General features: G+C 42.6%; 4 protein-coding genes across 4 annotated transcripts; 3 read left to right on the forward strand and 1 right to left on the reverse strand.

Moving 5' to 3' along the window:
- Positions 1–6,566: 6,566 nt before the first annotated feature.
- On the forward strand, positions 6,567–14,472 carry LOC115132957 (periodic tryptophan protein 1 homolog). The gene is made up of 15 exons (XM_029665708.2): positions 6,567–6,795; positions 7,135–7,193; positions 9,616–9,788; positions 9,919–10,004; positions 10,668–10,764; positions 11,408–11,515; positions 11,689–11,819; positions 11,927–11,994; positions 12,133–12,229; positions 12,381–12,442; positions 12,569–12,680; positions 12,797–12,887; positions 13,033–13,154; positions 13,288–13,393; positions 13,920–14,472. Exons 1-15 carry the CDS (start codon positions 6,730–6,732, stop codon positions 14,015–14,017), a joined length of 1,476 nt encoding a protein of 491 aa, XP_029521568.1. The 5' UTR covers positions 6,567–6,729; the 3' UTR covers positions 14,018–14,472.
- Positions 14,473–16,016: 1,544 nt separating this feature from the next.
- LOC135572692 (protein SSUH2 homolog) lies at positions 16,017–17,084 on the reverse strand. Its single transcript, XM_065021124.1, has one exon. The coding sequence runs from the start codon at positions 17,082–17,084 to the stop codon at positions 16,017–16,019; it is 1,068 nt and encodes a 355-aa protein (XP_064877196.1).
- Positions 17,085–17,396: 312 nt separating this feature from the next.
- On the forward strand, positions 17,397–21,298 carry LOC115132963 (large ribosomal subunit protein mL42-like). The gene is made up of 5 exons (XM_029665714.2): positions 17,397–17,528; positions 17,749–17,806; positions 17,919–18,003; positions 18,290–18,453; positions 20,798–21,298. Exons 1-5 carry the CDS (start codon positions 17,441–17,443, stop codon positions 20,841–20,843), a joined length of 441 nt encoding a protein of 146 aa, XP_029521574.1. The 5' UTR covers positions 17,397–17,440; the 3' UTR covers positions 20,844–21,298.
- Positions 21,299–21,428: 130 nt separating this feature from the next.
- On the forward strand, positions 21,429–24,933 carry LOC115132962 (ubiquitin-conjugating enzyme E2 N-like). Its single transcript, XM_029665713.2, has 4 exons — positions 21,429–21,536; positions 22,847–23,093; positions 23,186–23,326; positions 23,635–24,933. Exons 1-4 carry the CDS (start codon positions 21,507–21,509, stop codon positions 23,679–23,681), a joined length of 465 nt encoding a protein of 154 aa, XP_029521573.1. The 5' UTR covers positions 21,429–21,506; the 3' UTR covers positions 23,682–24,933.
- The last annotated feature ends 1,145 nt before the right edge of the window (positions 24,934–26,078 follow it).

Raw genomic sequence — 26,078 nt, forward strand, 5'->3', positions numbered from 1 at the left:
GAGATCAGGTGGGACCATTCTATCCAATGAGAGGGCAGATATGCTGTGAACAACAGGCAATAGAAATAGATAGAGGACTCATCTTTGCATCTGTGCCATTATAGCGTCTGTGACTGCATTTTAAAGTAGTTTGTTTTCTTCTTCTTTGGCTGATTTCTCCTAACTCATAGGAATCCCCAACCAGTTGACTACTTTAAAATGGTGACCTCGATGGCAATGTCCATGCTAAAACGGGTTATATCCATGATGAGTCCTCTATCTATCGCTATGACAACAGGACTCCCGAGTGGTGCAGCGGTCTAAGGCACTGCATCTCAGTGCTAGAGGCGTCACTACAGACCCAGGTTTGATTTCAGGCTGTGTTACAACCGGCAGTGATTGGAAGTCCCATAGAGCAGCACAAAATTGTCCCAGTGTTGTCTGGGTTAGGGTTTGGCCGGGGTAGGCCGTCATTGTAAATAAGAATTTGTTGTTAACTGACTTGCCTAGTTAAATAAAGGTTCAATCAAAAATTTAAAATAACCTCTGGTATAAAGTTTTTTGGGGCCAAAGTTGATGAAAATTCCACGTCTGTCCACTTATATTGTTGCATTCATAACAACCTAACCATTACAACACTTTTATTCCATCAAATAAGCCTCACGTGGCAAATTAACAATTACATTTTTTGTTGAGCAAATTCGATACTCTCATTGACCTCCGTGCAAAAATTCCTCACGTCGTTAGATTGTTTTCGTGGACAGATTTTGGGCGGAGTAAAACTTCTCGCTTCACGTGTTCCTCTCTGGTAGTAATCAACACAGTCTTTTGTTCAGGCAAATGATTGAACACCCTGGTGTGAAGGAGTGAGTAGACATGAGATGGTAGCAGATGTCAGTCTGCAGTGAATGCCATGCAGGAGAAGGATCCCGACAGTGAAGAAGGTGGACTTTGTTGCATTTATAGCGCAAGTGATACATTGCACTAGTCAAACTCATAAAACATGTAAGAAGTTAGCCATCATTGTGAAGACGGCAAATAGATTTCTGAATCTCCAGGACTTTACAGCAGAAATGTTACAGTAAATACTGAATGAAGAGGTTCCCCCCTCCCAGGTTCCCGAGCCTGTGTAGGGATCTGAATAGACATTTAAATCTGACTGAAAGAGTACAGTTTTGGGGTTTTGTTCAAGGTTCTTTATAAAGAGGATATTGAATTCACTAGCTTGAAATCACTGGCCACTTTAATAAATGGAACACTAATCAAATCAAAATGGATTTGTCACATGCACGGAATACAATAGGCCATACCTTACAGTGAAATGCTTACTTACAGTACAAGCCCTTAACCAACAATGCAGTTTTGAGAAAAATACCTGTTAAGTAAAAAAATTAGATAAGCAAAAAAACAAGAAATAAAAGTAAAAAATAATTAAAGAGCAGCAGTAAAATAACAATAGTGAGGCTATGTACAGGAGGTACCGGTACAGAGTCAATATGCGTGGGCACCGGTTAGTCGAGGTAATTGAGGTAATATGTAATGTAGGTAGAGTTATTAAAGTGACTATTCATAGATAATAAACAGAGAGTAGCAGCAGCGTAAAAGGGGGGTGGGGAAATGCAAATAGACTGGGTAGCCATTTGATTAGCTGTTCTGGAGACTTATGGCTTGGGGGTAGAAGCTGTGTAGAAGCCTCTTCAAACCAGACTTGGTGCTCCGGTAACACTTTCTGTGCGGTAGCAGAGAGAACAGTCTATGACTAGGGTGGCTGGAGTCAGACTATTTTTAGGGCCTTCCTCTGACACCGCCTGATATAGAGGTCCTGGATGGCAGGAAGCTTGGCCCCAGTGATGTACTGGGCCGTACACACTACCCTCTGTAGTGCCTTGTGGTCAGAGGCCGAGCAGTTGCCATACCAGGCAGTGATGCAACCATGGCGCAGCTGTATAACTTTTTGAGGATCTGAGGACCCATGCCACATCTTTTCAGTCTGAGGGGGAATAGGTTTCGTCATGCCCTTTTCACAACTGTTTTTTTGTGCTTGGACCATGATAGTTTGTGATGTGGACACCAAGGAACTTGAAGCTCTAAACCTGCTTCACTACATTCCCGTCAATGAGAATGGGGGCATGCTCGGTCCTCCTTTTCCTGTAGTCCACAATCATCTCCTTTGTATTGATCACGTTGAGAGAGAGGTTGTTGTCCTGGCACCACACGGCCAGGTCTCTGACCTCCTCCCTATAAGCTGTCTCGTCGTTGTCTGTGATCAGGCCTACCACTGTTGTGTCATCGGCAAACTTAATGATGGTGTTGGAGTCGTGCCTGGCCATGCAGTCATGAGTGAACAGGGAGTACAGGAGGGGACCTAGCATGCACCCCTGAGGGGCCCCTGTGTTGAGGATCAGCGTGGCAGATGTGTTGTTACCTACCCTTACCACCTGGGGGCGTCCCGTCAGGCGGTCAAGGATCCAGTTGCAGAGGGAGGTGTTTAATCCCAGGGTCCTTAGCTTAGTGATGAGCTTGGAGGGCACTATGGTGTTGAACGCTGAGCTGTAGTCAATGAATAGCATTCTCACATAGGTGTTCCTTTTGTCCAGGTGTGACAGGGCAGTGTGGAGTGCAATAGAGATTGCATCATATGTGGATCTGTTGGGGAGGTATGCAAATTGGAGTGGGTTTAGGGTTTCTGGGATAATTGTGTTGATGTGACCCATGACCAGCCTTTCAAAGTACTTCATGGCTACAGATGTGAGTGCTACGGGTTGGTAGTCATTTAGGCAGGTTACCTTAGTGTTCTTGGGCACAGGGACTATGGTGGTTTGCTTGAAACATGTTGGTATTAGAGACTCGGACTGGGAGAGGTTGAAAATATCAGTGAAGACACTTGCCAGTTGGTCAGCGCATGCTCGGAGTACACATCCTGGTAATCCGTCTGGCCCTGCGGCCTTACTCACATTGGCTATGGAGAGCGTGATCACACAGTCGTCTGGAACAGCTGATGCACTCATGCATGTTTCAGTGTTACTTGCCTCAAAGAGTGCATGGAAGTAATTTAGCTTGTCTGGTATGCAGCTCGCGTCTGTGCTTCCCTTTGTAGTCTGTAATAGTTTGCAAGCCCTGCCAGATCCGATGAGCATTGCAGCCGGTGTAGTACGATTCAATCTTAGTCCTGTATTGATGCTTTTCCTGTTTGGTGGTTCATCTGAGGGCATAGCAGGATTTCCATTAAACTTCTGGGTTAGAGTCTCACTCCTTGAAAGCAGCAGCTCTACCATTTAGCTCAATGCGGATGTTGCCTGTAATCCATTGCTTCTGGTAGGGGTATATACGTACAGTCACTGTGTGCACGACGTCATCGATGCACTTATTGAAGAAGCCAGTGACTGATGTGGTGTAATCCTCAATTCCATTGGAAGAATCCCGGAACATATTCCAGTCTGTGCTAGCAAAACAGTCCTGTAGCTTAAAATTTGCTTCATCTGACCACTTTTTTTATTGACCGAGTCACTCGTGATTCCTGCTTTAGTGTTTGCTTGTACGCAGGAATAAGGAGGACAGAATTATGGTCAGATTTGCCAAATGGAGGGCTAGGGAGAGCTTTGTTACGGATCTCTGTGTGTGGAGTAAAGGTGGTCTAGAGTTTTTTTGCCCTTTGTTTGCTAATTTAACATGCTGGTAGAAATGAGGTACAACGGATTTAAGTTTCCCTGCATTAAAGTCACTAGGAGTGACACCTTTGGATGTGCGTTTTCCTGTTTGCTTATGGCCCTATACAGCTCATTGAGTGCGGTCTTAGTGCCAGCATCGGTTTGTGGTGGTAAATAGACAGCTACAAAGAACATAGATAAAACTCTCTTGGTAGATAGTGTGGTCTACAGCTTATCATGAGATACTCAGGCGAGCAAAACCTTGAGACTTCCTTAGATATCGTGCACCAGCTATTGTTTACAAATATACGTAGACCGCCACCCCTTGTCTTACCAGAGGCTGCTGTTCTATCCTGCCAATACAGTGTACAACCCGCCCGCTGTATGTTATTCATGTCGTCGTTCAGCCATGACTCTTTGAAACATAAGATATTACAGTTTTTAATGTCCCGTTGGTAGGATATACGTGCTTGTAGTTTGTTTATTTTATTATCCAATGACTGTACGTTGGCTAATAGTACCGATGGTAAAGGCAGATTAGCCACTTGTCACCAGGTCCTTACAAGGCACCCTGACCTCCTTCTGCGATATCTCTGAATGACGGGGATGAGGGCCTTGTCGGGTGTCTGGAGTAAATCCCTCTCGTCGACTCATTAAAGAAAAATTATTCATCCAGTACTAGGTGAGGAATTGCTGTTCTGATGTCCGGAAGCTCTTTTCGGTCATAAGAGATGGTATCAGTAACATTATGTACACAATAAGTTACAAAGAATGCGAAAAAACAAAACAAATAGCACAGTTGGTTAGAAGACCATAAAACGGCAGTCATCCCTTCCGGCGCCATGCCTGTGGTTAGAGCGTTAGGCCAGTGACTGAAAGGTTGCTAGTTTGACATCCGAAGCTGACAAGGTTAGTCTGTCGATGTGCCCTTGAGGATAGTACACAACCCAAATTGCACTAGTCACTTTAATAATGTTTACATATCTTGCATTACTCATCTCATATGTATACAGTTGTGTCCAAAAGTTTTGAGAATAAATAAAAAATATTAATTTCCACAAAGTTTGCTGCTTCAGTGTCTTTAGATATTTTTGTCAGATGTTACTACGGAATACTGAAGTATAATTACAAGCATTTCATAACTGTCAAAGGCTTTTATTGACAATTACATGAAGTTGATGCAAAGAGTCAATATTTGCAGTGTTGACCCTTCTGTTTTAAGACCTCTACAATCTGCCCTGGCATGCTGTCAATTAACTTCTGGGCAACATCCTGACTGATGGCAGCCCATTCTTGCGTAATCAATGCTTGGAGTTTGTCAGAATTTGTGGGTTTTTGTTTGTCCCCCCGCCTCTTGAGGATTGACCACAAGTTCTCAATGGGATTAAGGTCTGGGGAGTTTCCTGGCCATGGACCCAAAATATCAATGTTTTGTTCCCCGAGACACATAGTTATTACTTTTGCCTTATGGCATGGTGCTCCATCATGCTGGAAAAGGCATTGTTCGTCACCAAACTGTTCCTGAATGGTTGGGAGAAGTTGCTCTTGGAGGATGTGTTGGTACCATTCTTTATTCATGGCTGTGTTCTTAGGCAAAATTGTGAGTGAGCCCACTCCCTTTGCTGAGAAGCAACCCCACACATGAATGGTCTCAGGATGCTTTACGGTTGGCATGACACAGGACTGATGGTAGCGCTCACCTTGTCTTCTCCGGGCAAGCTTTTTGACCCAAACAATAGGAAAGGGGATTCATCAGAGAGAATGACTTTACCCCAGCCCTCAGCAGTCCAATCCCTGTACCTTTTGCAGAATATCAATCTGTCCCTGATGTTTTTCCTGGAGAGAAGTGGCTTCTTTGCTGCCCTTCTTGACACCAGGCCATCCTCCAAAAGTATTTGCCTCACTGTGCGTGCAGATGCACTCACACCTGCCTGCTGACATTCCTGAGCAAGCTCTGTACTGATGGTGCCCCGATCCCGCAGCTGAATCAACTTTAGGAGATGGTCCTGGCGCTTGCTGGACTTTCTTGGGCGCCCTGAAGCTTTCTTCACAACAATTGAACCGCTCTCCTTGAAGTTCTTGATGATCCGATAAATGGTTGATTTAGGTGCAATCTTACTGGCAGCAATATCCTTGCCTGTGAAGCCCTTTTTGTGTAGAGCAATGATGACGGTATGTGTTTCCTTGCAGGTAACCATGGTTGACAGAGGAAGAACAATGATTCCAAGCACCACCCTGCTTTTGTTATTCAAACTCAATCAGCATGACAGAGTGATCTCCAGCCGTGTCCTCATCAACACTTACACCTGTGTTAATGAGAGAATCACTGACATGATGTCAGCTGGTCCTTTTGTGGCAGGGCTGAAATGCAGTGGAAATGTTTTTGGGGGATTCAGTTCATTTGCATGACAAATAGGTTCTTTGCAATTAATTGCAATTCATCTGATCACTCTTCATAACATTCTGGAGTATATGCAAATTGCCGTTATACAAACTGAGGCAGCAGACTTTGTGAAAATGTATATTTGTGTCATTCTCAAAACTTTTGGCCACGACTGTATACTATATTCTGAACTATTCTACTGTATCTAAGTCTATGTCGCTCTGACATTACTCGCCCATATATTTATATATTCTTAATTCCAATCCTTTACTAGATGTGTGTGTATTGGGTATATGTTGTGAAATTGTTAGATATTACTTGTTAGATATTACTGCACTGTCGAAGCTCGAAACACAAGCATTTCGCTACACTCGCAATAACATTTTCTAAACAATTGTGTGTGACTAATGAAATTTGATTTGACTTTGATATACTGGTATAGACTGTTCGTGACCGGTCTCACAGTCCAGTACAGTAAGTGGCGGTGTGTGCACCTGTTTTTTGGTTGCGATCCGCCAATAAAAACTCAAAGAAGAAGAACAAGGGACACCCCCACGTTAACGTCATCAGTCTGCGACACTGCCTGTCTCGAGAGTCGTGGACCCAACTCACATGTCAATGCGTGCAATTTGTATGTAACTTTTGGATCTTTATAAAGTGTTTTTGAACACTTTAGAGTTGTACATTACATTGAATGTTGTTACTAGAACGTTGTCTATAATGAGTTCTCAAATCACTTGTGTTGGATGGGTAAAGCGTGGCGTTTCGAAGGAAACACCAGATAAGGTAAGTAGCTAGCAAAATTGCCAACAAGACAGATTCTTCTGTGGTGTTTTCATTAGTCGGATTCCGTTGCAAAAGGGAAACATTTACCCTAGGAACCTAACTGAAGCAAACGAAACGGGGAGGGACCTACCAGGATTTGTTCGGAAGTAAATTGTTTCAGTTGCTAAACGTTTTGCAACGGAATCCGATTAATGAATACACCCTAGCTAGCAAGCTAGTTAATACGTTATTTTGTACATACAGCAGTTATAGTTTATAAACACTATAATTCATGCAAATAAAATGAATGGCACCAGCTAGGTGATGTCTGTTTTAACCTATTGCCACATTTTGTTACAGGTGGAGTTGAGCAAAGAAGAATTGCAACACATAATAGCAGAGGCAAAAGAACAATTGGGGTTGGTGGAGTTTTTGGATGACTTACTTGACATAACTTTGTTTGACTGACCTGAGTGGGACAATGAGACTGAAACTGCTATTCAAACTCAGTCAATATAGGAAATTAATTGAAATGTGTAGCTAAATGTTTGAAATACTCATTATTTCTGGACCAGCGAAGTGACTCAGAAATAATTTCCTCAATAGTGGGGGTTTCATCAAATCAACCAAGTTAAAATGAAATTGACCCAAACCTTATTAATGGTGGTTTCTTTGAACTCTTGTTCAGTATTAGCAATTAATGTATTTATGTCAATGTAAATTCAGCAAAAAAAAAAGAAACGTCCTCGCTGTCCAACTGCGTTTATTTTCAGTAAACTTAATGTGTAAATATTTGTATGAACATAACAAGATTCAACAACTGAGACATAAACTGAACAAGTTCCACAGACATGTGACTAACGAAATGGAATATTGTGTCCCTGAACAAAGGGGGGGTCAAAATCAAAAGTAACCGTCAGTATCTGGTGTGGCCACCAGCTGCATTAAGTACTGCAGTGCATCTCCTCCTCATGGACTGCACCAGATTTGCCAGTTCTTGCTGTGAGATGTTACCCCACTCTTCCACCAAGGCACCTGCAATTTCCCAGAAATTTCTGTCTGGTGGGAATGGCCCTAGCCCTCACCCGCCGATTCAACAGGTCCCAGATGTGCTCAATGGGATTGAGATCCGGGCTCTTCGCTGGCCATGGCAGAACACTGACATTCCTGTCTTGCAGGAAATCACGCATAGAACGAGCAGTATGGCTGGTGACATTGTCATGCTGGAGGGTCATGTCATTTTGAGCCTGCAGGAAGGGTACCACATGAGGGAGGAGGATGTCTTCCCTGTAACGCACAGTGTTGAGATTGCCTGCAATGACAACAAGCTCAGTCCGATGATGCTGTGACACACCGCCCCAGACCATGACGGACCGGATCTCCATTTCGATCCAGCTCCAGAGTACAGGTTTCTGTGTAACGAACGCTCATTCCTTTGACGAAGAGCACTTTTTGTCTGTCCTGTCTGGTCCATCGACGGTGGGTTTGTGCCCATAGGTGACGTTGTTGCCGGTGAGGACCTGCCTTACAACAGGCCTACAAGCCCTCAGTCCAACCTCTCTCAGCCTATTGCGGACAGTCTGTGCACTGATGGAGGGATTGCGTTTCTGGTGTAACTCGGGCAGTTGTTGTTGCCATCCTGTACCTGTCCCGCAGGTGTGACGTTCGGATGTACCGATCCTGTGCCGGTGTTACATGTGGTCTGCCACTGCGAGGACTATCAGCTGTCCATCCTGTCTCTGTAGCGCTGTCTTAGGAGTCTCGCAGTACGAACATTGCAATTTATTGCCCTGGCCACATCTGCAGTCCTCATGCCTCCTTGCAGTATGCCTAACAGGGTGACTACACCGCTCACATTGCAAAATAAATTTAGAGATCTATATTCTTCAATTATTGCACCCACACTGCTCGCGCGCGCCAATGAGCGTCTGCGTTGCCATGGGATAAAATAGAAGTCAGTTATATTTGTGATGCAGATCGCGCTGCAAGTACTGCCTCTCTCTCCTCATTGGTTTATAGAAGCAGATACCCACATGCCATCTCCTCATTGGTTATACCCACGTGGATGACTGAAATACGAATGAGGTCAGTGGCGGTAATGCACCTAATTTATGAAAGTTGCCAATCGCAATATGAAGCCAAGAGAAGAAAAATCCTTGAAGGAGGAGAGATGACTAGAAATGATTCGGTTAACCGTATTATGTATGGATTAATTGTCGGAGTAGAGGACCTTGTGCATTTCAGGTAAAATAACAACTCAATGTTTATATCCCAGAACAAATTAACGAGTAACAGCAAGCTAGCTAAATAGGACAAATTAGCTAGCAAGTGCAAGCTAGCTAACTAAATTGCCATATGTTTAATGCTTTTTGACCTGTCCCCAAATTAATGTAATTGGTTCAGAGTTTGTTTTGATATTTTAACCTGCGTATTGTGATCGCGTTTGTTGTGGGGGAACAAAATAAATTAATGCACGATGGCGCACGTGCGCAGCCAGTTTGGGTTGCGTGTTAGGCACGTTCACGCAGATGAGCAGGGACCCTGGGCATCTTTCTTTTGGTGTTTTTCAGTCAGTAGAAGGGCCTCTTTTGTGTCCGAAGTTTTCATAACTATGACCTTAATTGCCTACCCGTCTGTAAGCTGTTAGTGACTTAACGACCGTTCCACAGGTGCATGTTCATTAATTGTTTATGGTTCATTGAACAAGCATGGGAAACAGTGTTTAAACCCTTTACAATGAAGCTCTGTGAAGTTATTTGGATTTTTACAAATGATCTTTGAAAGACAGGGTCCTGAAAAAGGGACGTTTTTTTTTTGATGAGTTTATTTGTGTTTACTCAGTGAACGTGTAGGTGAAGAGGAGGAGGAGGATGAAGGCATGGCCAGCGGGCAGGAACAGAGTGACGAGGCAGAAGCTGTTCAGGAGCCAGAGCAAGATGAAAATGAAGCAGGAAGGGAGGAAGCAGATGAACTAGCAACGTATGGTTTGGATAGATATGATGAGGAAGACTCTGGTAAATATAGTTTCTGCATTTGCTCTCAGATTATGTTGGATCTTAAATTCATGGGTTATCTCTGTCTGTTAATATGCCAAGATTATTATAAATAACTCTCTTACTGTTCATCTCTTTTTTTCTGGCACAGTGACTACCAACCTTGGTGACAGCCTTGCCGGCCTCACAGTGTTCAGCACCAATGAGGAGGATCCTTACATTACCATCAAAGACACAGTGAGTCCAGAGCTGTTTGCCAGTTCAGAGTGATGAAACCAGTCTGGTTTGGTACCAACTAGTGGTGCCTGCCAAGCATATCACATTAAATATACAAAAATATATAAAAATATCACATAAAATATATTTTATTGTCTCACACACCGTATAGGTGCAGTGAAATGTGTTGTTTTACAGGGTCAGCTATAGTAATATGGCACCCCTGAAGCAAATTGGGGTCAAGTGCCTTGCTTAAGGGCCATCGATTTTTCACCATGTCTGCTCGGGTATTCGATCCAGCGACCTTTCGGTTACTGGCCCAACCCTCTAACTGCTAGGCTACCTGCCACTTAAAAAAATCCATATTGGGATAAATGACCTAATTGATGATACCGATAAATAGAAACAATAAGTTTATAATGTGCACCACAGTATTTTATCCATTAAACTACTACTACTAGTTTTATTGTTGTAGCCATCAATTGTCCCATTGAACAAACTTATTTCATTTCAAACTTCACATTTCTCTAGTATAGGCTACTTATCGTAATGAATGATATCAGCAAAATGCCTGCGATAAGTGGTTGGTGTCGATAATTTTCAGTTTATCTTCCCAGCTCTTCATTTCTGGTCATTCTGTGTCATTCAGACTTAGTTGTTGGCATCTTTTCTTTGTGTCTCCAGGACCAGTATGAGCGAGAGGACTTTCAAATCAAGCCCAATGATAACCTCATCATTTCAGGCAGAGCAGAGAAGGACTGCTGCAACCTGGAGATTCACGGTGAGTTGCAGAGACTGTTGTTCTAACTGGCAATTTGACTCTCAGCTTAGATTTACAGAAACTCTTGCTTCACAACATCAAATGGTAACAGTGTAGACATAGTGAGTGTACAGAACATGCTCTTTCCATGACATAGACTGACAAACAAGTGGTCATAGCTTTCATCTGACGTCAAATGCACTTCAATCAGTGTAGATGGAGGAGACTGGTTGAAGAAGGATTTTTAAACCTTGGGACATGGATTGTGTATGTGTGCCATTCAGAGGGTGAATGGGAAAGACAAAATATTGAAATGCCTTTTGTACGGGCTATGGTAGTAGGTGCCAGGCACAATGGTTTGTGTCAAAAACTACAACGCTGCTGGGTTTTTCATGAACAGTTTCCCGCGTGTATGAGGAATGGTCCATCACCCAAAGGACATCCGGCCAATTTCCCACAACATGGGCCAGCATCCCTGTGGAACACTTTTGAAACCTTGCAGAGTCCATGCCCTGACAAATTGAGTGTGTACTGAGGGAAGGGGGGGTTGCAACTCAATATTATGAAGATTTTCCTGACGTTTGGTATAGTCCGTGTACATGCCAGTGTAAAAACAAAGGTTGTTTTAATTAATGTATTTGTATGTATATTTGCCTCTGCACAGTATACAACTCCGAGGAGGAATCCCTCTATATTCACCATGACATACTCCTACCAGCCTATCCACTGTGTGTGGAGTGGCTTAACTTTGACCCTAGTCCAGAAGGCACTGGTGAGTGAATTCACTTTTTATAGTGTTGAATGGATTCTCAGATTTGACTGAGTTAAGCTCAAACAGCAGTTTATCACAACCCGACTCTGCGGAATGGACATTCAATTCAGTGTTTTCTCAGTGTATAACATGTTTTTTTAAAAACTTTACATTAACTCCATCTGTTTGTACAGGAAATTATGCGGCTGTAGGCAACATGACACCGCAGATTGACGTGTGGGACCTGGATGTGGTGGACTGCCTAGAGCCTGCCTTCACTCTGGGGAGCAAGAAGGCCTCCAAGAAGAAAAAGAAAAGCAAAAAGGTAATTTTCCCACAAGGACTTGGATGTGGTAGTTTCTACTGTTATGTTTATGGTGTTGGTGTCTCCTCACTATGGCCCGTATCCTAACATGCAATTTGAATTTTAAGGCTGCAGCAGAGCCAGTGGAAGGTCATACAGATGCTGTACTGGACTTATCCTGGAACAAACTGGTCCGGTGAGTCATATTGGAGTTGTACCCGTTACCCCTAGCCCCAGACCTTTCCACTTATGTCACTGTAATCACAAAGTCACTAGCGTTGTCACAAACCTACCCTCCACCTTTACTCTGTGTGTTGCTTCTTTTTTTCCACAGCAACGTCTTGGCTAGTGGGTCAGCCGATGAAACCGTGATCCTGTGGGATCTGGCACAGGGAAAGCCGGCCACAACACTGCGCAGACACACTGACAAGGTACGTGTGTCCAGTCATCACAGCCTGTTTAACTTCCCAAAATGGACCTACTGTAAATAAACTAAAATATGATGTGAAGTTGATTTTGGATGTAGTCTCGCCTGCTTACTTGTAATGTTGATCTCAAACATTAAAGTCAAGTCTCTTTTAGGTTCAGACATTGATGTTCCACCCCTTTGAAGCTCAGACCCTGATATCAGGATCATACGATAAGTATGTCCAATCTGAATCTGTTACATCCTCTGAAATTGTCAAATTAATTGTCATCTCCTGTATATTGGAGGTCAGGATTGTGACAAAACTAACAAGTCTTAACCTGTGTCTTCTTCCTCTGGCCAGGTCGGCGATCCTGTATGACTGCCGCAGCCCGGACAGCAGCCATCGCACTTGGAGGTTTAGCGGGCAGGTGGAAAGGGTCGCCTGGAACCACTTCTCGCCCTGCAACTTCCTGGTAAGCTGCCCTCTCGCCACCTCTCACATAGCATTGCATATTGGCTAACTTTCACATGGAAAATGCTTGGTGCACTTTCCTGTTTCCACTCTCACTGATATTTGGCTGTGTTTTAGGCGAGCACAGAGGACGGCTTTGTTTACTGTTTGGACGCACGCTCGGACAAGCCAGTGTTTACGCTAAGGGCACATGACGGAGAGGTGTCAGGTGGGTGTGGTCACAGGCCAATTTCTGCCTCTAGCCCCTACCCCTTCATATTCAGACTTTAAAATACTGGATGAGTACTGGTACACAAACATGGCATTCAAGGTCAGGGAAACAGAATTTAAGTCGGTTGTCTCTGGCCCTGTAGGCTTGGACCTTAGCAGCCAAATCCGGGGATGCTTGGTCACCTCGTCAGCAGACAAACACGTCAAGATTTGGGACATCTTGGGGAACAAGCCCAATTTAGTTCACACCCGGGACATGAAAATGGTAACGATGGTTTCTGTCGCTGTAATCATTTCCATGTCATTGCAATAAGATCCATCACGTTTCTAACAGCGACTGTTTGGATGTGTGTTGTATATGTGGCTGTTGTGGTGAAATGCTCCCTTTCTGTTGATAGGGGGTGCTGTTCTGTGCAGCGTGCTGTCCTGACATGCCCTTTGTATATGCCTTTGGAGGACAGAGGGATGGCCTGCGGGTTTGGGACATAAGTGATGTGGCAGCAGGTACAGTTTCAATGTCATTACCTTCTGCTCTAGGCCTGACAAGGAGCCGAGTCTATCGTGTATTTTCTTTTTGTTCCAGAAAAAAATATATATTTTGAATATGGCAACTAGCTTTTACTTTTTTAATCAATCAACCAAATGTATTTATAAAGCCCTTTTTACATTAGCAGATGTCACAAAGTGCTGTACAGAAACCCAGCCAAAAAACCCCGTACAGCAAGCAATGCCATGCAGATGTAGAAGCACAGTGGCTACGAAAAACTACCTGTTCTATACAAAGGAATAGTATCGCTCTCCCTCTGTATTGAACATCTATTTATTATGGGCTTTGACTGTTATGTTTATATAGCTATCATCTCTCCTGCTTGGTAGTCAAGTCATGGGTTTGTATGTCTGTGTGTCTGCTTGGTCACTGAGGTGTTAGATCAGTAGCTGATGGTTATCAACATGGTGTGTTTTGTGTGTACGTGACCGAGTATGTTCACCGACTTTCTTTGCCTGCCATCCATGTATGTGCTGTCTCCAGTCGCTGAGGTGTTTGGCAATCGGGAGCGGTTGGTGGCAACCACAGCGCCTGAGGCATCCAGCAGTACTTCCTCCACAGCAGATATGGAGCTTTCCTAGTGAGCCACTCTGGATCCAACTTCCAATCAACATAGAGCGGTACCTTGGACTTACACAGAGAGATCCACATAGCCAAAGACTTTGTCAACCTGGGACCAAGAAGGCACTTCAAGAACATTGCCAGAGCTGTGGATGGCTTTCTCTCTTTAAACTTTTCTTCTAAAACAGATCTCCTAATAGTTAAGCGCCACATAAATATTTGTTTTGGGAGCTAAAATGTCTTTGCAACAAGGAAGGTCAATATTTATCTGAATGTTTGTCAAAATAATTCAATATATATTTTGTTTTTGACTAACAATCAATCAAATAACTATTGAAATGTGATTTTGAAGGCACAGGTATCTGGTTTAGTGTCATCAATGATTATTTGTGCAGGACTTTGCTAATCTTGGCCTGAAATTTGCTAATCTTGCACCCCCCCTCCCCCCAGAATAAACGATGTATTATGTCAGTGACATTCCTGCATTGGTTAAATTAGAAAAGTGTGAAATCTGAAATACCTACTCAAACATTTACTGAAAGGCCCATCCAGGTAAAATGGTAAAGAAATACGGTTTTTACCAACTTGTGATAAATATACAGTACCGGTCAAAAGTTTGGACACACCTACTCATTCCAGTGTTCTCTTTGTTTTTACTATTTCTACATTGTAGAATAATAAGTAGCCACACTTTGCCTTGACAGCTTTGTACACTCTTGGTATTCTCAACCAGCTTCATGAGGTAGTCACCTGGAATGCATTTCAATTAACAAGTGTGCCTTAAGTTAATTTGTGGAATTTCTTTCCTTAATGTGTTTGAGCCAATCAGTTGTGTTGTGACAAGGTAGGGGTGGTATACAGAAGATAGCCCTATATGGTACAAGTCCATATGGCAAGAACAGCTCAAATAAGCAATGAGAAATGATAGTCCATCATTCCTTTAAGACATGAAGGTCAGTAATGTGGAGATTTTCAAGAACTTTAAAAGACTATTCAAGCGTTATGATGAAACTGGCTCTCATGAGGACCGCCACAGGAAAGTAAGACCCTGAGTTACCTCCGCTGCAGAGGATAAGTTCATTAGAGTTAACTGCGCCTCTGAAATTGCAGCCCAAATAAATGCTTCACAGAGTTCAATTAACAGAAACATCTCAACATCAACTGTTCAGAGGAGATTGCGTGAATCAGGCATTCATGGTTGAATTGCTGCAAAGAAACCACTACTAAAGGACACCAATAAGAACAAGAGACTTGCTTGAGCCAAGAAACACGAGCAATGAACATTAGACCGGTAGGAAATCTGTCCTTTGGTACAAATTTGAGATTTTTGGTTCGAACCGCCTTGTCTTTGTGAGACGCAGTGTAGGTGAACGGATGATCGCTGCATGTGTAGTTCCTTCCGTGAAGCATGGAGGAGGTGGTGTGGGGGTGCTTTGCTGGTGACATTGTGATTTATTCAGAATTTAAGGCACACTTAACCAGCATGGCTACCAAAACATTCTGCAATGATACACCATCCCATCTGGTTTGCGCCTAGTGGGACTATAATTTGTTATTCAACAGAACAATGGCTCAACACACCTCCAGGCTGTGTAAGGGCTATTTGACCAAGAAGAGTGATGAAGTGCTGCATCAGATGACCTGGCCTCCACAATCACCTGACCTCGATCCAGTTGAGATGGTTTGGGATGAGTTGGACTGCAGAGTGAAGGAAAAGCAGCCAACAAGTGCTCAGCATATGTGGGAACTCCTTCAAGATTGTTGAAAAGTATTCCAGGTGAAGCTGGTTGAGAGAATGTCAAGAGTGTGCAAAGCTGTCAAAGCAAAGGGTGGCTACTTTGAAGAATCTAAAATATAAAACATATATTGATTGATTTTATTTTATCATTTTGATGTCTTCACTATTATTCTACAATGTAGAAAATATTAAAAATAAAGAAAAGGAAAGGACAACAATCTTTTTTTATCATATGCATGTGTTTGAGGAAGCTTTTATCTGGGAATTGAGCATTACCAGTTCTATAACCAGGGGCAACAGAGACGGATCCTCCTCTCTGGGTAGTCTGGCCAGTAGATGGAGTGGTCTACTCCAAAAATAAACACACTCCCAGAAGTATCCCTCCAGCGATACTGGACTCGAGTCACTGGCACTGCCCTCAGCAGATGTCTCTGTTGAATGATGCGGCACTGGGGCCAGCTGGAGTGGGACGACCGCACCATCCTTTGTGAGGCTGCGTTGACCTCTTCCACAGAGAAGGTGCTAATGGGACACACCTTTTGGCCCAAGCCATTGTGGAGGATCTCCCCTATGGCATGGGAAATCCTCTCCTCTGGGATACCGCCTGGGACACCTAGCAGGTACCTGTCGAGATGACAGCGGTAGTCCACCCGCAGCTCTTTGAAGTAGCACAGCTGACCATTTCCCACGCACATCTCACAGCAAACCCGGCCCAGGGACATGCAGGACATGCAGGGCACCATCTTCTCACCCTTGCACTCCCTGCAGGACTTTTTGGTGCCCCTGCCTCGCCCATGGCACACAGGGCAGCGCACCCTAGTAGAGGCACAGCAGGCCTTGCACATAACCCACTTATGCTCCTGACAGTAAGAGCACCCGGTCACTCGGTCTGTGTGAATCAGCCTGTAATTTAACACCTGGTTGTGGAACATCTTGGCCGGGGTCACAGACACCTTCCAGGGTTGTGGCTCCTGTACTTCCCCTGCTGGTTTTGGAGACACTGGTGCTTTGGAAGTTTTGCATTGCGGTTCAAATCTTAAGCACACAGACCTGTGCTCTGTAAATGTTTCCAGTCTGTAACAGTATGCAACCTCATGGGTTATGCCAGTGATGACCATTCCTCTGGCTGCAGTGGGTGAAAGGAGCGGTTTGTTTCTCACCCAGTCAACAAGAACATCACGGATCGTCTGTTCTGGCAGAGGAGACAGGATGAATGGGTTAAAAACCTCTGGCTGAAGTTTCACTGATACCTTTGCCTTCCCCTCCTCCGTTGGTGGTGGAACTGTGGAGTACTGAGAGGGTTCCAGTATGAGGTCACATCGGTAACCCTTTCGATGTTCAGTTGCCATTATATGGAGGTTAAGAGCAATGCTGTAACTTGAGTTTCATGTTAATGAATTAGCAAAATGTTCAAATCCCATTATTTCTCAGTTTACTCTATTCCAATTCTAAAATGATATTTATGATGTCATAATGTATTTATACAAATGTGAAAAATACTTTTTCCCCAAATACATTTGACAGTTAAATTGTCCCAGTTCTTTTGTTTTTGTATTTTTACTTTGGCTTTACTAAAGAAAAAGGATTTGTTCATAAAGGTTTGTACAGCGGAACAAACGTGTATGGTTCACGTATGAACACGGAATTATTTCCTTGTAGTACATACACGGAAATATTTCCATGTAACACAAATACAACATTTTTGATGAACATGGCTACTACAGGTCATTTAAATAGGTTGAGTTCTTTATTTACACGGTTTTCAACTGTTAATCTGCTGAAACACTGCACAGGTGAGTACTGTCTATTGTAAAACTTGCAAGATTAAGGAACGCGTTTTGTGAACACAATCTCAAGTGCTGAAAGGATTTTGTCAGCTAACTAGTTAATGTTAGCAAGCATTTCTGAGGCAGAGAACCCAGCTGGCTAGCAATCTTGTGACTGTAGCTTGGCAGTTATTAATCACATCATACAGTACCTTTTGATTTATGTAAACCAATATATCCACAACAGGCGTTGTGCCTGTCCTTCACAAGTCAACTATCCGTGGACCTTCCATTGATGATGATTGGTAAGTAACGTTAGATGGCTTGCTACGTAGCCTTTTTTTTAATAGTAAATCATAATTTTGTAACTGTGTGTATTGCGATGACTTTGTTAATTTATTGTCACCTTCATTGCAGTAAGGTGGAAATTGGTGTGACATCTGATGGGAAGACCATAGTGTGCTACCATCCCTCTGAGGATGTTCCTTATGAACTTACCCAGGTAATAAATTAGAACTTGGATTTGCCGATACTGACGTTAACACAGATGATGAGGAAAAGGAAACCTTTAAATACTGTAAATACTGCATTTGCAAACACTACGCCCTGCAGATTGATCTGTGAAATCATGATGTCTGTGGGAGGCTGAGTTTTACCTGCCAGCAATATGCCCCTTTTCTCAACATGCTGGCTATTAAACGGCAAAATAAGCCCTGCGATTTAGGTTGAAAAACAGCATAAATGGTCTTTGATTGTTATGGCTTTCGTATGTATTTGTGACACTGTAGCCCATTCTACGGCCAGACCCCCTGACCAATCCGGCAGAGACACATGACCAGGTGCTGAAGGCCCACCTCGGAAGGGAGGTGCTGCAGAACAAACAGGGCCCCACCATCGAGGAGCTCAGCAAAATGTTTCACACCACCAAGCACCGCTGGTACCCTGTGGGACAGTAAGTACACCTTCTATGATTGAATCACTTTAGTGATAGTCAGTACTATCTAAATTATGAAGAGATACTCAGAAGGAGAAAATTATGTTGATGATTGCTCAAAGCAGGGCAATAGATAGATGCCACACCCGTTCCATATTAAATATTGGTACTGAACTCACATGGCACATCCTTCGTATTAAAGGCCCAGTGCAGTCAAAAATGTAATTTCTTGAGTTTTATATATATATATTTACATACTGATGTTGGAAGAATGCTGTGAAAATGATAATGCTCTTTTAGTGTAAGAGAGCTGTTTGAAAAGGCCGTCTGAAATTTCAGCCTGTTTTGGCCTGCTTGGTGACATCACCAGGTAGTAAATTAGTTAATAGACCAATATGAAAGAGTTCTAAACGTCTCTGCCAATAACGAGGCTTCGGATTTCCCCTCCCCCACTCCGACAGTTCTAGCAAAATTCTTGCTTGAGAAATTGCTCTTGCTAAGAAACTATTTTTTGTTTGTTTTTGACTATCTTGATTGAAAATAATCCCAGTAGGGTACATAATTGTTAGCCAGAAATGATTTGATATTGAGAATGTTTGCATTTGGGCCTTTTAAGTATCCAAAATGTACCTTAAGTTGCTAATTTGTAAATTCATGTAATGCTAATCGATTGAGTGAGAAACTGGCATGAAGCTGGGTAAAATCCTCACTCAGTCCTTTTTAAAATCACCTATAGAGTGCATTCGCAAAGTATTCAGACCCCTTCCCTTTTTCCACATTTTGTTACATTACAGCCTTATTCTAAAATTGAGAAATAAATACATTTTTATCCATATTCACACAATACCCCGTAATGACAGTGAAAACAGGTTTTTAGAAATGTTTGCACATTTTTATTAAAATTAAAAAACATAAACCTCATATAAATAAGACCCTTTCCTATGGCACTTGAAATTGAGCTCCGGTGCATTCTGTTTCCCTTGATCATCCTTGAGATGTTTCTACTGCTTGATTGGAATCCACCTGGGGTAAATTCAATTGATTGGACATGATTTGGAAAGGAACACACCTGTCTATATAAGGTTGACAGTGCATGTCACAGTCAACAGTGCATGTCAGAGCAAAATCCAAGCCATGAGGTCGAAGGATTTGTCCGTAGAGCTTCGAGACAGGATTGTGTCAAGGCACAGATCCGGGGAAGGATACCTAAACATTTCTGCAGCATTGAACGTCCCCAAGAAAACAGTGGCCTCCATCATTCTTAAATTGAATAAGTTTGGAACCACCAAGACTCTTCCTAGAGCTGGCCGCTCGGGCCAAACTGAGCAATCGGGGGAGGCGGCCTTAGTCAGGGAGGTGACCAAGAACCCAATGGTCACTCTGCCAGAGCTCTAGAGTTCCTATGTGGAGAAAGGAGAACCTTCCAGAAGGACAACTATCTTTGCAGCACTCCACCAATCAGGGCTTTATGGTAGTGGCCAGACGGAAGCCACTCCTCAAAAAGGCACATGACAGTCTGCTTGGAATTGGCCAAAAGGCACTTAAAGGACTCTCAGGCCATGATAAACAAGATTCTCTGGTCTGATGAAACCAAGATTGAACTATTTGGCCTAAATGGCAAGCGTCACGTCTGGAGGAAACCTGGCACCATGCCTACGGTGAAGCATGGTGGTGGCAGGTTCATACTGTGTGGATGTTTTTCAGTGGCAGGGACTGGGAGGCTAATCAGGTTGGAGGGAAAGATGAACGGAGCAAAGTACAGAGAGATCCTTGATGAAAACCTGCTCCAGAGCACTCAGGACCTCAGACTGGGGGCGAAGGTTCACCTTCCAACAGGACAACGACTCTAAGCACACGCAGGAGTGGCATCGGGACAAGTCTCTGAATGTTCTTGAGTGGCCCAGACAGACCCCGGACTTGAACCCGACCAAACATCTCTGGAGAGACCTGAACATCACTGTGCAGCGACGCTCCCTATCCAACCTGATAGAGCTTGAGAGGATCTGCAGAGAAGAATGGGAGAAACTCCCCAAATACGTGCCAAGCTTGTAGCGTCATACCTAAGTAGACTCGAGGCTATAATCGCTGCCAAAGGTGCTTCAACAAAGTATTGAGTAAAGGGTCTGAATACTTATGTAAATGTGATTGTTCTGGTTTTTATTTTTAATTACATTTGCAAAGATTTCTAAAAACCTGTTTTCACATTGTCATTATAGGGTATTGTGTGTAGATTGGGAGATTTACAATTTAATTAATTTCAGAATAAGGCTGTAACAAAATGTGGAAAAAGTCGAAGTGTCTGAATACTTTCCGAATCCACTGTATATTGAAAATTTTAACTTTTGTTGCTTTTTTTTCTTAGGTACCATACACGACGCAGAAAACGAGATCCTCCAAAAGACAGATAGTTGTTAAGGAGTTTCTTACCTTCAGAATCATTTATACCTTACAGAATTATTAGCTTGGCTCAACCCCCAAATCCCAAACTGTTTTTGTGTGCAATTATTTGTGCTATAAAATAAAATAAACACATCTGTAGTTATGCACTTATGTTTTGAATCAGATTACCAAAACTGTCAGTGAAATATATATTTTGCCTATTTGCTGAATACCTTTTATTTCATTAAATTTTGGGACATTGTTAAGGTATCTGCATGTTATTGTGGAGGAAGAAGGAGAACACTGCAATAGCGGCGTAGCGGGAGAAAGAAAAGGCTGCAACTGGGACTCAAACTTTGGCTCCTACTGTGCAGAACAATATTACATTGATTGTGACTGACCATTATTACGATCATTTCAATTCAGTCCATGTATTTTAAAGTTTTTGGGATTCAAAGAAATTACAATAAAGAGTACGTTCATATTTCTAGTCTTTTCTCTAAGATTTTGAAAGCACCCATTCCTGGAACATGAAGTTCGTTTAATTGAAATATGTTCACGCTGGTCGTTGACCAAAATACATTTCCCAGCATTCACAATCCCGTCAGAGGCCAACATCATTCACCGGAAAGCGTGTTTTTTTCGGCGACGAAGGAGTGAACATACAAAAATACTGTATACAGTAAAACAAGATGGCAGGACTACCCCGCAGGATTATAAAGGTAATTCCAAAAACCACATGCAATACATAGTTCACAAGCCGTAGTTCGGTCCCCTTTGAGTTGTGAAGAAAAATACGACTAGGCACGTGCATTGCCATGTATTTGCTAGCTAACGTTACTTCCGTTAGCTAGGTACCGTATGTCTCAGGCTCAGCCCCAAGTCAGATGAATGTTTGGTCAAATGTATTAACCTTCCTGCTGAGTATGGCCCAAGTCTACTTAATTGCCTATGTGTTGAAAGTAATACTTTTCTTAATGTACATCTATTGAAGTAACCTTACTATGGTCTCAAGTTAGCGATCGGAGCAATGACCCTCGACTGGCACTTCTAGCTAACGTTAGCAACGTACATACAGCTAGCAAATTTAGCTAGTTAGATATTGATGGAACTTGCTATACTACTAGACTCCAGAGTATGTATTATAAACTCACATTTACTTGCTTGTTTTACTGTGTATGAAAGTGCTTTGGGTAGCAAAGCTAACTTGGCTGTGGTATAGAAGCCGGTGGCAGTGCAGGTATTTCTCTCAAACTGTGTCTAGGCCCAATGATCAGGAGATCTGTGTCAGAAATGAAGAGACATGGGACAATAGTTTGTCATACATATACTAGGTGGCTGCAAAAACAAATGTTTGACAGAAACATTCAATTTATCAGCCTACTCAACTGGCCTAACTTACTGACTTGCCTAGTTGTTGAATAAAATAACTGAGAAGATGAACATTTACAGTGGTGTTATGGTGTACATGGGCCTATCAGTGAGTTATATTTGAAAGTTATAGATAATACATTTATTTCCATCAGAATGACAGTCATACCATGAAGATGTTACATGTTGGTTCTCACTAGGCCTCAGACATAATTCACAAAAAGACTTTGCAGCTAGTCCACCTCCAGGCATGTAATTATTATATATTTTGTTTGTTTAACCTTTTATTTAACTGTAATAGAATGTATCCTATGAGCTCTTAGCTGAGGATTTAAAACACTGCGTGAGTGTTTTGTGCTCTTGAAAGAGACAAGGCAGAGTGATTGTTCATTGGCCCTAAAAAGTTCAGAAACAGAATCTCAAACCTGGTCTTGAATGTAGGGTGGCTGTCCTTGCACTAAAACATAGTTGTCCAAAACCTTGGTCACTATCGACCCTGACCTGACATCTGGTTGTTGGTGCTTATCTGTCTCTCTACATCTGTAGCGCATTCTGCTTGACACCATTTAAACTGGGTTCACTTCGAACATGACACGTTTCTGTTTGCATGTGTTTGTCTATCTGCCTGCATGTCTCGATCTGTATCTCTGTCCGTGTTCAGGAGACTCAGCGTTTGCTGGCCGAACCCGTTCCTGGAATAAAGGCAGAGCCTGATGAGGCGAATGCACGCTACTTCCATGTGGTGATTTCAGGGCCCCAGGACTCCCCTTTCGAAGGAGGCACCTTTAAACTTGAACTGTTTCTGCCAGAAGAATATCCCATGGCAGCTCCCAAAGTGCGATTCATGACCAAAATCTACCACCCCAATGTGGACAAGCTGGGTAGGATATGCCTAGACATCTTGAAAGGTGAGTTATCCAGATTCAGTTATCATTGGTCACAGTCATGACCTGACTCAAAGTATGACTCCTTCCTCCACCATTTTCTTTGTCTCTCACAGATAAGTGGTCCCCAGCTTTGCAGATCCGCACAGTGCTGCTATCAATCCAAGCATTATTAAGCGCTCCTAACCCTGATGACCCACTTGCAAACGATGTTGCAGAGCAGTGGAAATCAAACGAAGCCCAAGCCATTGAGACAGGTGAGACAGCGCACGCATGTGTCATGTTCATGTTTAAAGTGAACCCAGTTTAAATTCTCACCCCTTGGCACGTAAATTATTTTGCATCCTCTGATCAAGAGTACCTATCGCTGAGTACCTAAGCCTGGTTTTAAACAGAGGCAGTGTGTGTGAGAAGGAACCAATTACTTACTGCTCTTGTAGTGCTCTTCACTTTAGCCTCCTAAAGTGTCACTGCAGGTCAAATCAATTCAGAGATAGCATTCTTCTTGAAGGAATGTCTTGCTAATACCTGTAGTTAATGAACCCCCTCTCTGTGCACCTTGCAGCTCGGACATGGACCAGGCTTTATGCGGGAAACAGCATTGAGGTATAGAAGAAAACAGACGGGCACTGGATGTTAACACAACCAAGATGGTCTCCTTTATTTGCATTTGAAGGACAGTCTTAGACAACAACAAAAAACAAGATAAAAGCAAGCAAAAAAACTGTAAAGAATATATTTAAAAGAAAACAAAACTACTGCAGCCCTCTGGTAATTTTATGCCACATAGCAATGTGTTTTGTCTTTGTCCCGGCTCACTGCTCGAATGCATGGACAGAGGCTGATGCTCAACCACAGTTTTCTGTTTGTCCGGGGGGGGGGGGGGGGGTGAACGATAAGTCTCGGTCATACAATGGGTCAGTTTAGTCAAAGGTCAATAAACGGAGGGAGTTAGTGACACAGCCACCAAATACCCACCCATTTGAAAATGTCCTCTTGAGGTTATGCCGCCTAGCCCCTTGTTGAATTTAGAGTAACCTTTGTTTCCCTCAGACAGTTGAAGTTGTGGGTTCGGAAGTCCTGTGTTTGCAAGCCCATGGCAGAAGCTCAGATTGAGCGTGTCGGTTATGAGTTCCTTCTGGGGAGAAAGGTGTTATTTTCATTTTCTTTTTAATGTTATTTTAATTGAATTTTTTCTCCTATGATACTTCATTAAAAGCATGTACTTAACCAAGCTCAGAACATGACTGTTCTAACAAATTAGATCCGTATTGATACTGAGAAGTATCACTTTCGGGGTGTTGATGGGGGGGGGGGTGTACACCCAATTCTGACATGAAACAACGAGGCATGAAATACTATCATTGTCACTTCATTGCTGAGATCCACACAGACTTGTTGCTTCTGTACTTATTTTCTGTAAATGTTATGTTGTAGTAAAAATATTTTTGTTATGCCATTTTGTTTGATCTCTTTCTTGCTAGCACAGTACCTACATATTCTGATAGGTGGTGTTTCATTGCTTTTCCCATAGTCTGTCCTCACCCTTGTCTTTTCCACAATGCTCTACTGCAAGTGTATCCAGCATTTAGTTCAACCAACATTCTGAAAGAGGGGAGAAAATCAGAGAATGTTCTAATTTATTTATCTTTTTCTAAGGGATTTAGAATGAAAAATCAATGATGATTCGTCATCTAAGCGTCTGGCCATTAGATTGAGAATGGCTTCCATGTCTCTGGTTAATCCACTCTTCATGTGAAAAAGGCAAAGAGAATCGTGTATTACCGGTGTCTGAAATGATATGGGAAAATAAACAAATGCATTTGCATTTGTGGCTCCTGTAAATAAAATAAGTTGAGTAAGACTCCTGTGAATGTGTCTGTGTGCTGTTGTGTATCTGGCTAAGGGGACGTGACTCACTTGTTTTGTTTATTGACACGCTTGCTCTGTCTGCGTAGATGGGTTCCTGTATGTCAGGGCCATGCTTGTCTTTAGGGGCCAGTATCTCACAATGGTTTTATTGTCCTGTCTTTATATGGCAACAGTGAGCCACTCAGTGGGGGTCATTCTATGTAAATCTTGGCTTTTTGACCAGAAATTTAAAATACATATTTTTTAACCAGAACTTGGATAATAGTTAACACCCCTTAACATTGTAAATCACCATAAATGACAGCTTAATGCATTTTAATTTGTTACTACATTCCCCAAAATATCCCTTCTTCCCTTTTTGTCACTGGTGTTACATATATTTGAATGACAATTCATGCTTTCCATGTAATTTGACTATTTAATTTGCACATGTAATTGAAGACAAGGTTAATGATAATATTAAGAAAATGATTTAATTAGTCATTTACTTTATTTATTTATTTCACCTTTATTTAACCAGGTAGGCAAGTTGAGAACAAGTTCTCATTTACAATTGCGACCTGGCCAAGATAAAGCAAAGCAGTTCGACACATACAACGACACAGAGTTACACATGGAGTAAAACAAACACAGTCAATAATACAGTATAAACAAGTCTATATACGATGTGAGCAAATGAGGTGAGATAAGGGAGGTAAAGGCAAAAAAAGGCCATGGTGGCAAAGTAAATACAATATAGCAAGTAAAACACTGGAATGGTAGATTTGCAATGGAAGAATGTGCAATGTAGAAATAAAAATAATGGGGTGCAAAGGAGCAAAATTAATTAATTAAATACAGTAGGGAAAGAGGTAGTTGTTTGGGCTAAATTATAGGTGGGCTATGTACAGGTGCAGTAATCTGCACCTGTACATAGCTGCTCTGACAGTTGGTGCTTAAAGCTAGTGAGGGAGATAAGTGTTTCCAGTTTCAGAGATTTTTGTAGTTCGTTCCAGTCATTGGCAGCAGAGAACTGGAAGGAGAGGCGGCCAAAGAAAGAATTGGTTTTGGGGGTGACAAGAGAGATCTACCTGCTGGAGCGTGTGCTACAGGTGGGAGATGCTATGGTGACCAGCGAGCTGAGATAAGGGGGGACTT

The sequence above is a fragment of the Oncorhynchus nerka genome, linkage group LG8 (assembly GCF_034236695.1).
Source record: "Oncorhynchus nerka isolate Pitt River linkage group LG8, Oner_Uvic_2.0, whole genome shotgun sequence".
NCBI lineage: Eukaryota > Metazoa > Chordata > Actinopteri > Salmoniformes > Salmonidae > Oncorhynchus > Oncorhynchus nerka.

Bases quoted from the DNA above. Each gene is read 5' to 3' on its own strand.
- LOC135572692 (XM_065021124.1), bottom strand. From the start codon at position 17,084: ATGGCAACTGAACATCGAAAGGGTTACCGATGTGACCTCATACTGGAA.
- LOC115132957 (XM_029665708.2), top strand. From the start codon at position 6,730: ATGAGTTCTCAAATCACTTGTGTTGGATGGGTAAAGCGTGGCGTTTCG. The intron at 11,516-11,688 runs GTGAGTGAATTC...CTGTTTGTACAG, and splicing joins CCCTAGTCCAGAAGGCACTG to GAAATTATGCGGCTGTAGGC. The intron at 11,995-12,132 runs GTGAGTCATATT...TTTTTTCCACAG, and splicing joins TCCTGGAACAAACTGGTCCG to CAACGTCTTGGCTAGTGGGT.
- LOC115132963 (XM_029665714.2), top strand. From the start codon at position 17,441: ATGAACATGGCTACTACAGGTCATTTAAATAGGTTGAGTTCTTTATTT. The intron at 17,807-17,918 runs GTAAGTAACGTT...CCTTCATTGCAG, and splicing joins CCTTCCATTGATGATGATTG to TAAGGTGGAAATTGGTGTGA. The intron at 18,454-20,797 runs GTAAGTACACCT...TTTTTTTCTTAG, and splicing joins CGCTGGTACCCTGTGGGACA to GTACCATACACGACGCAGAA.
- LOC115132962 (XM_029665713.2), top strand. From the start codon at position 21,507: ATGGCAGGACTACCCCGCAGGATTATAAAG. The intron at 21,537-22,846 runs GTAATTCCAAAA...GTCCGTGTTCAG, and splicing joins TACCCCGCAGGATTATAAAG to GAGACTCAGCGTTTGCTGGC. The intron at 23,094-23,185 runs GTGAGTTATCCA...TGTCTCTCACAG, and splicing joins ATGCCTAGACATCTTGAAAG to ATAAGTGGTCCCCAGCTTTG.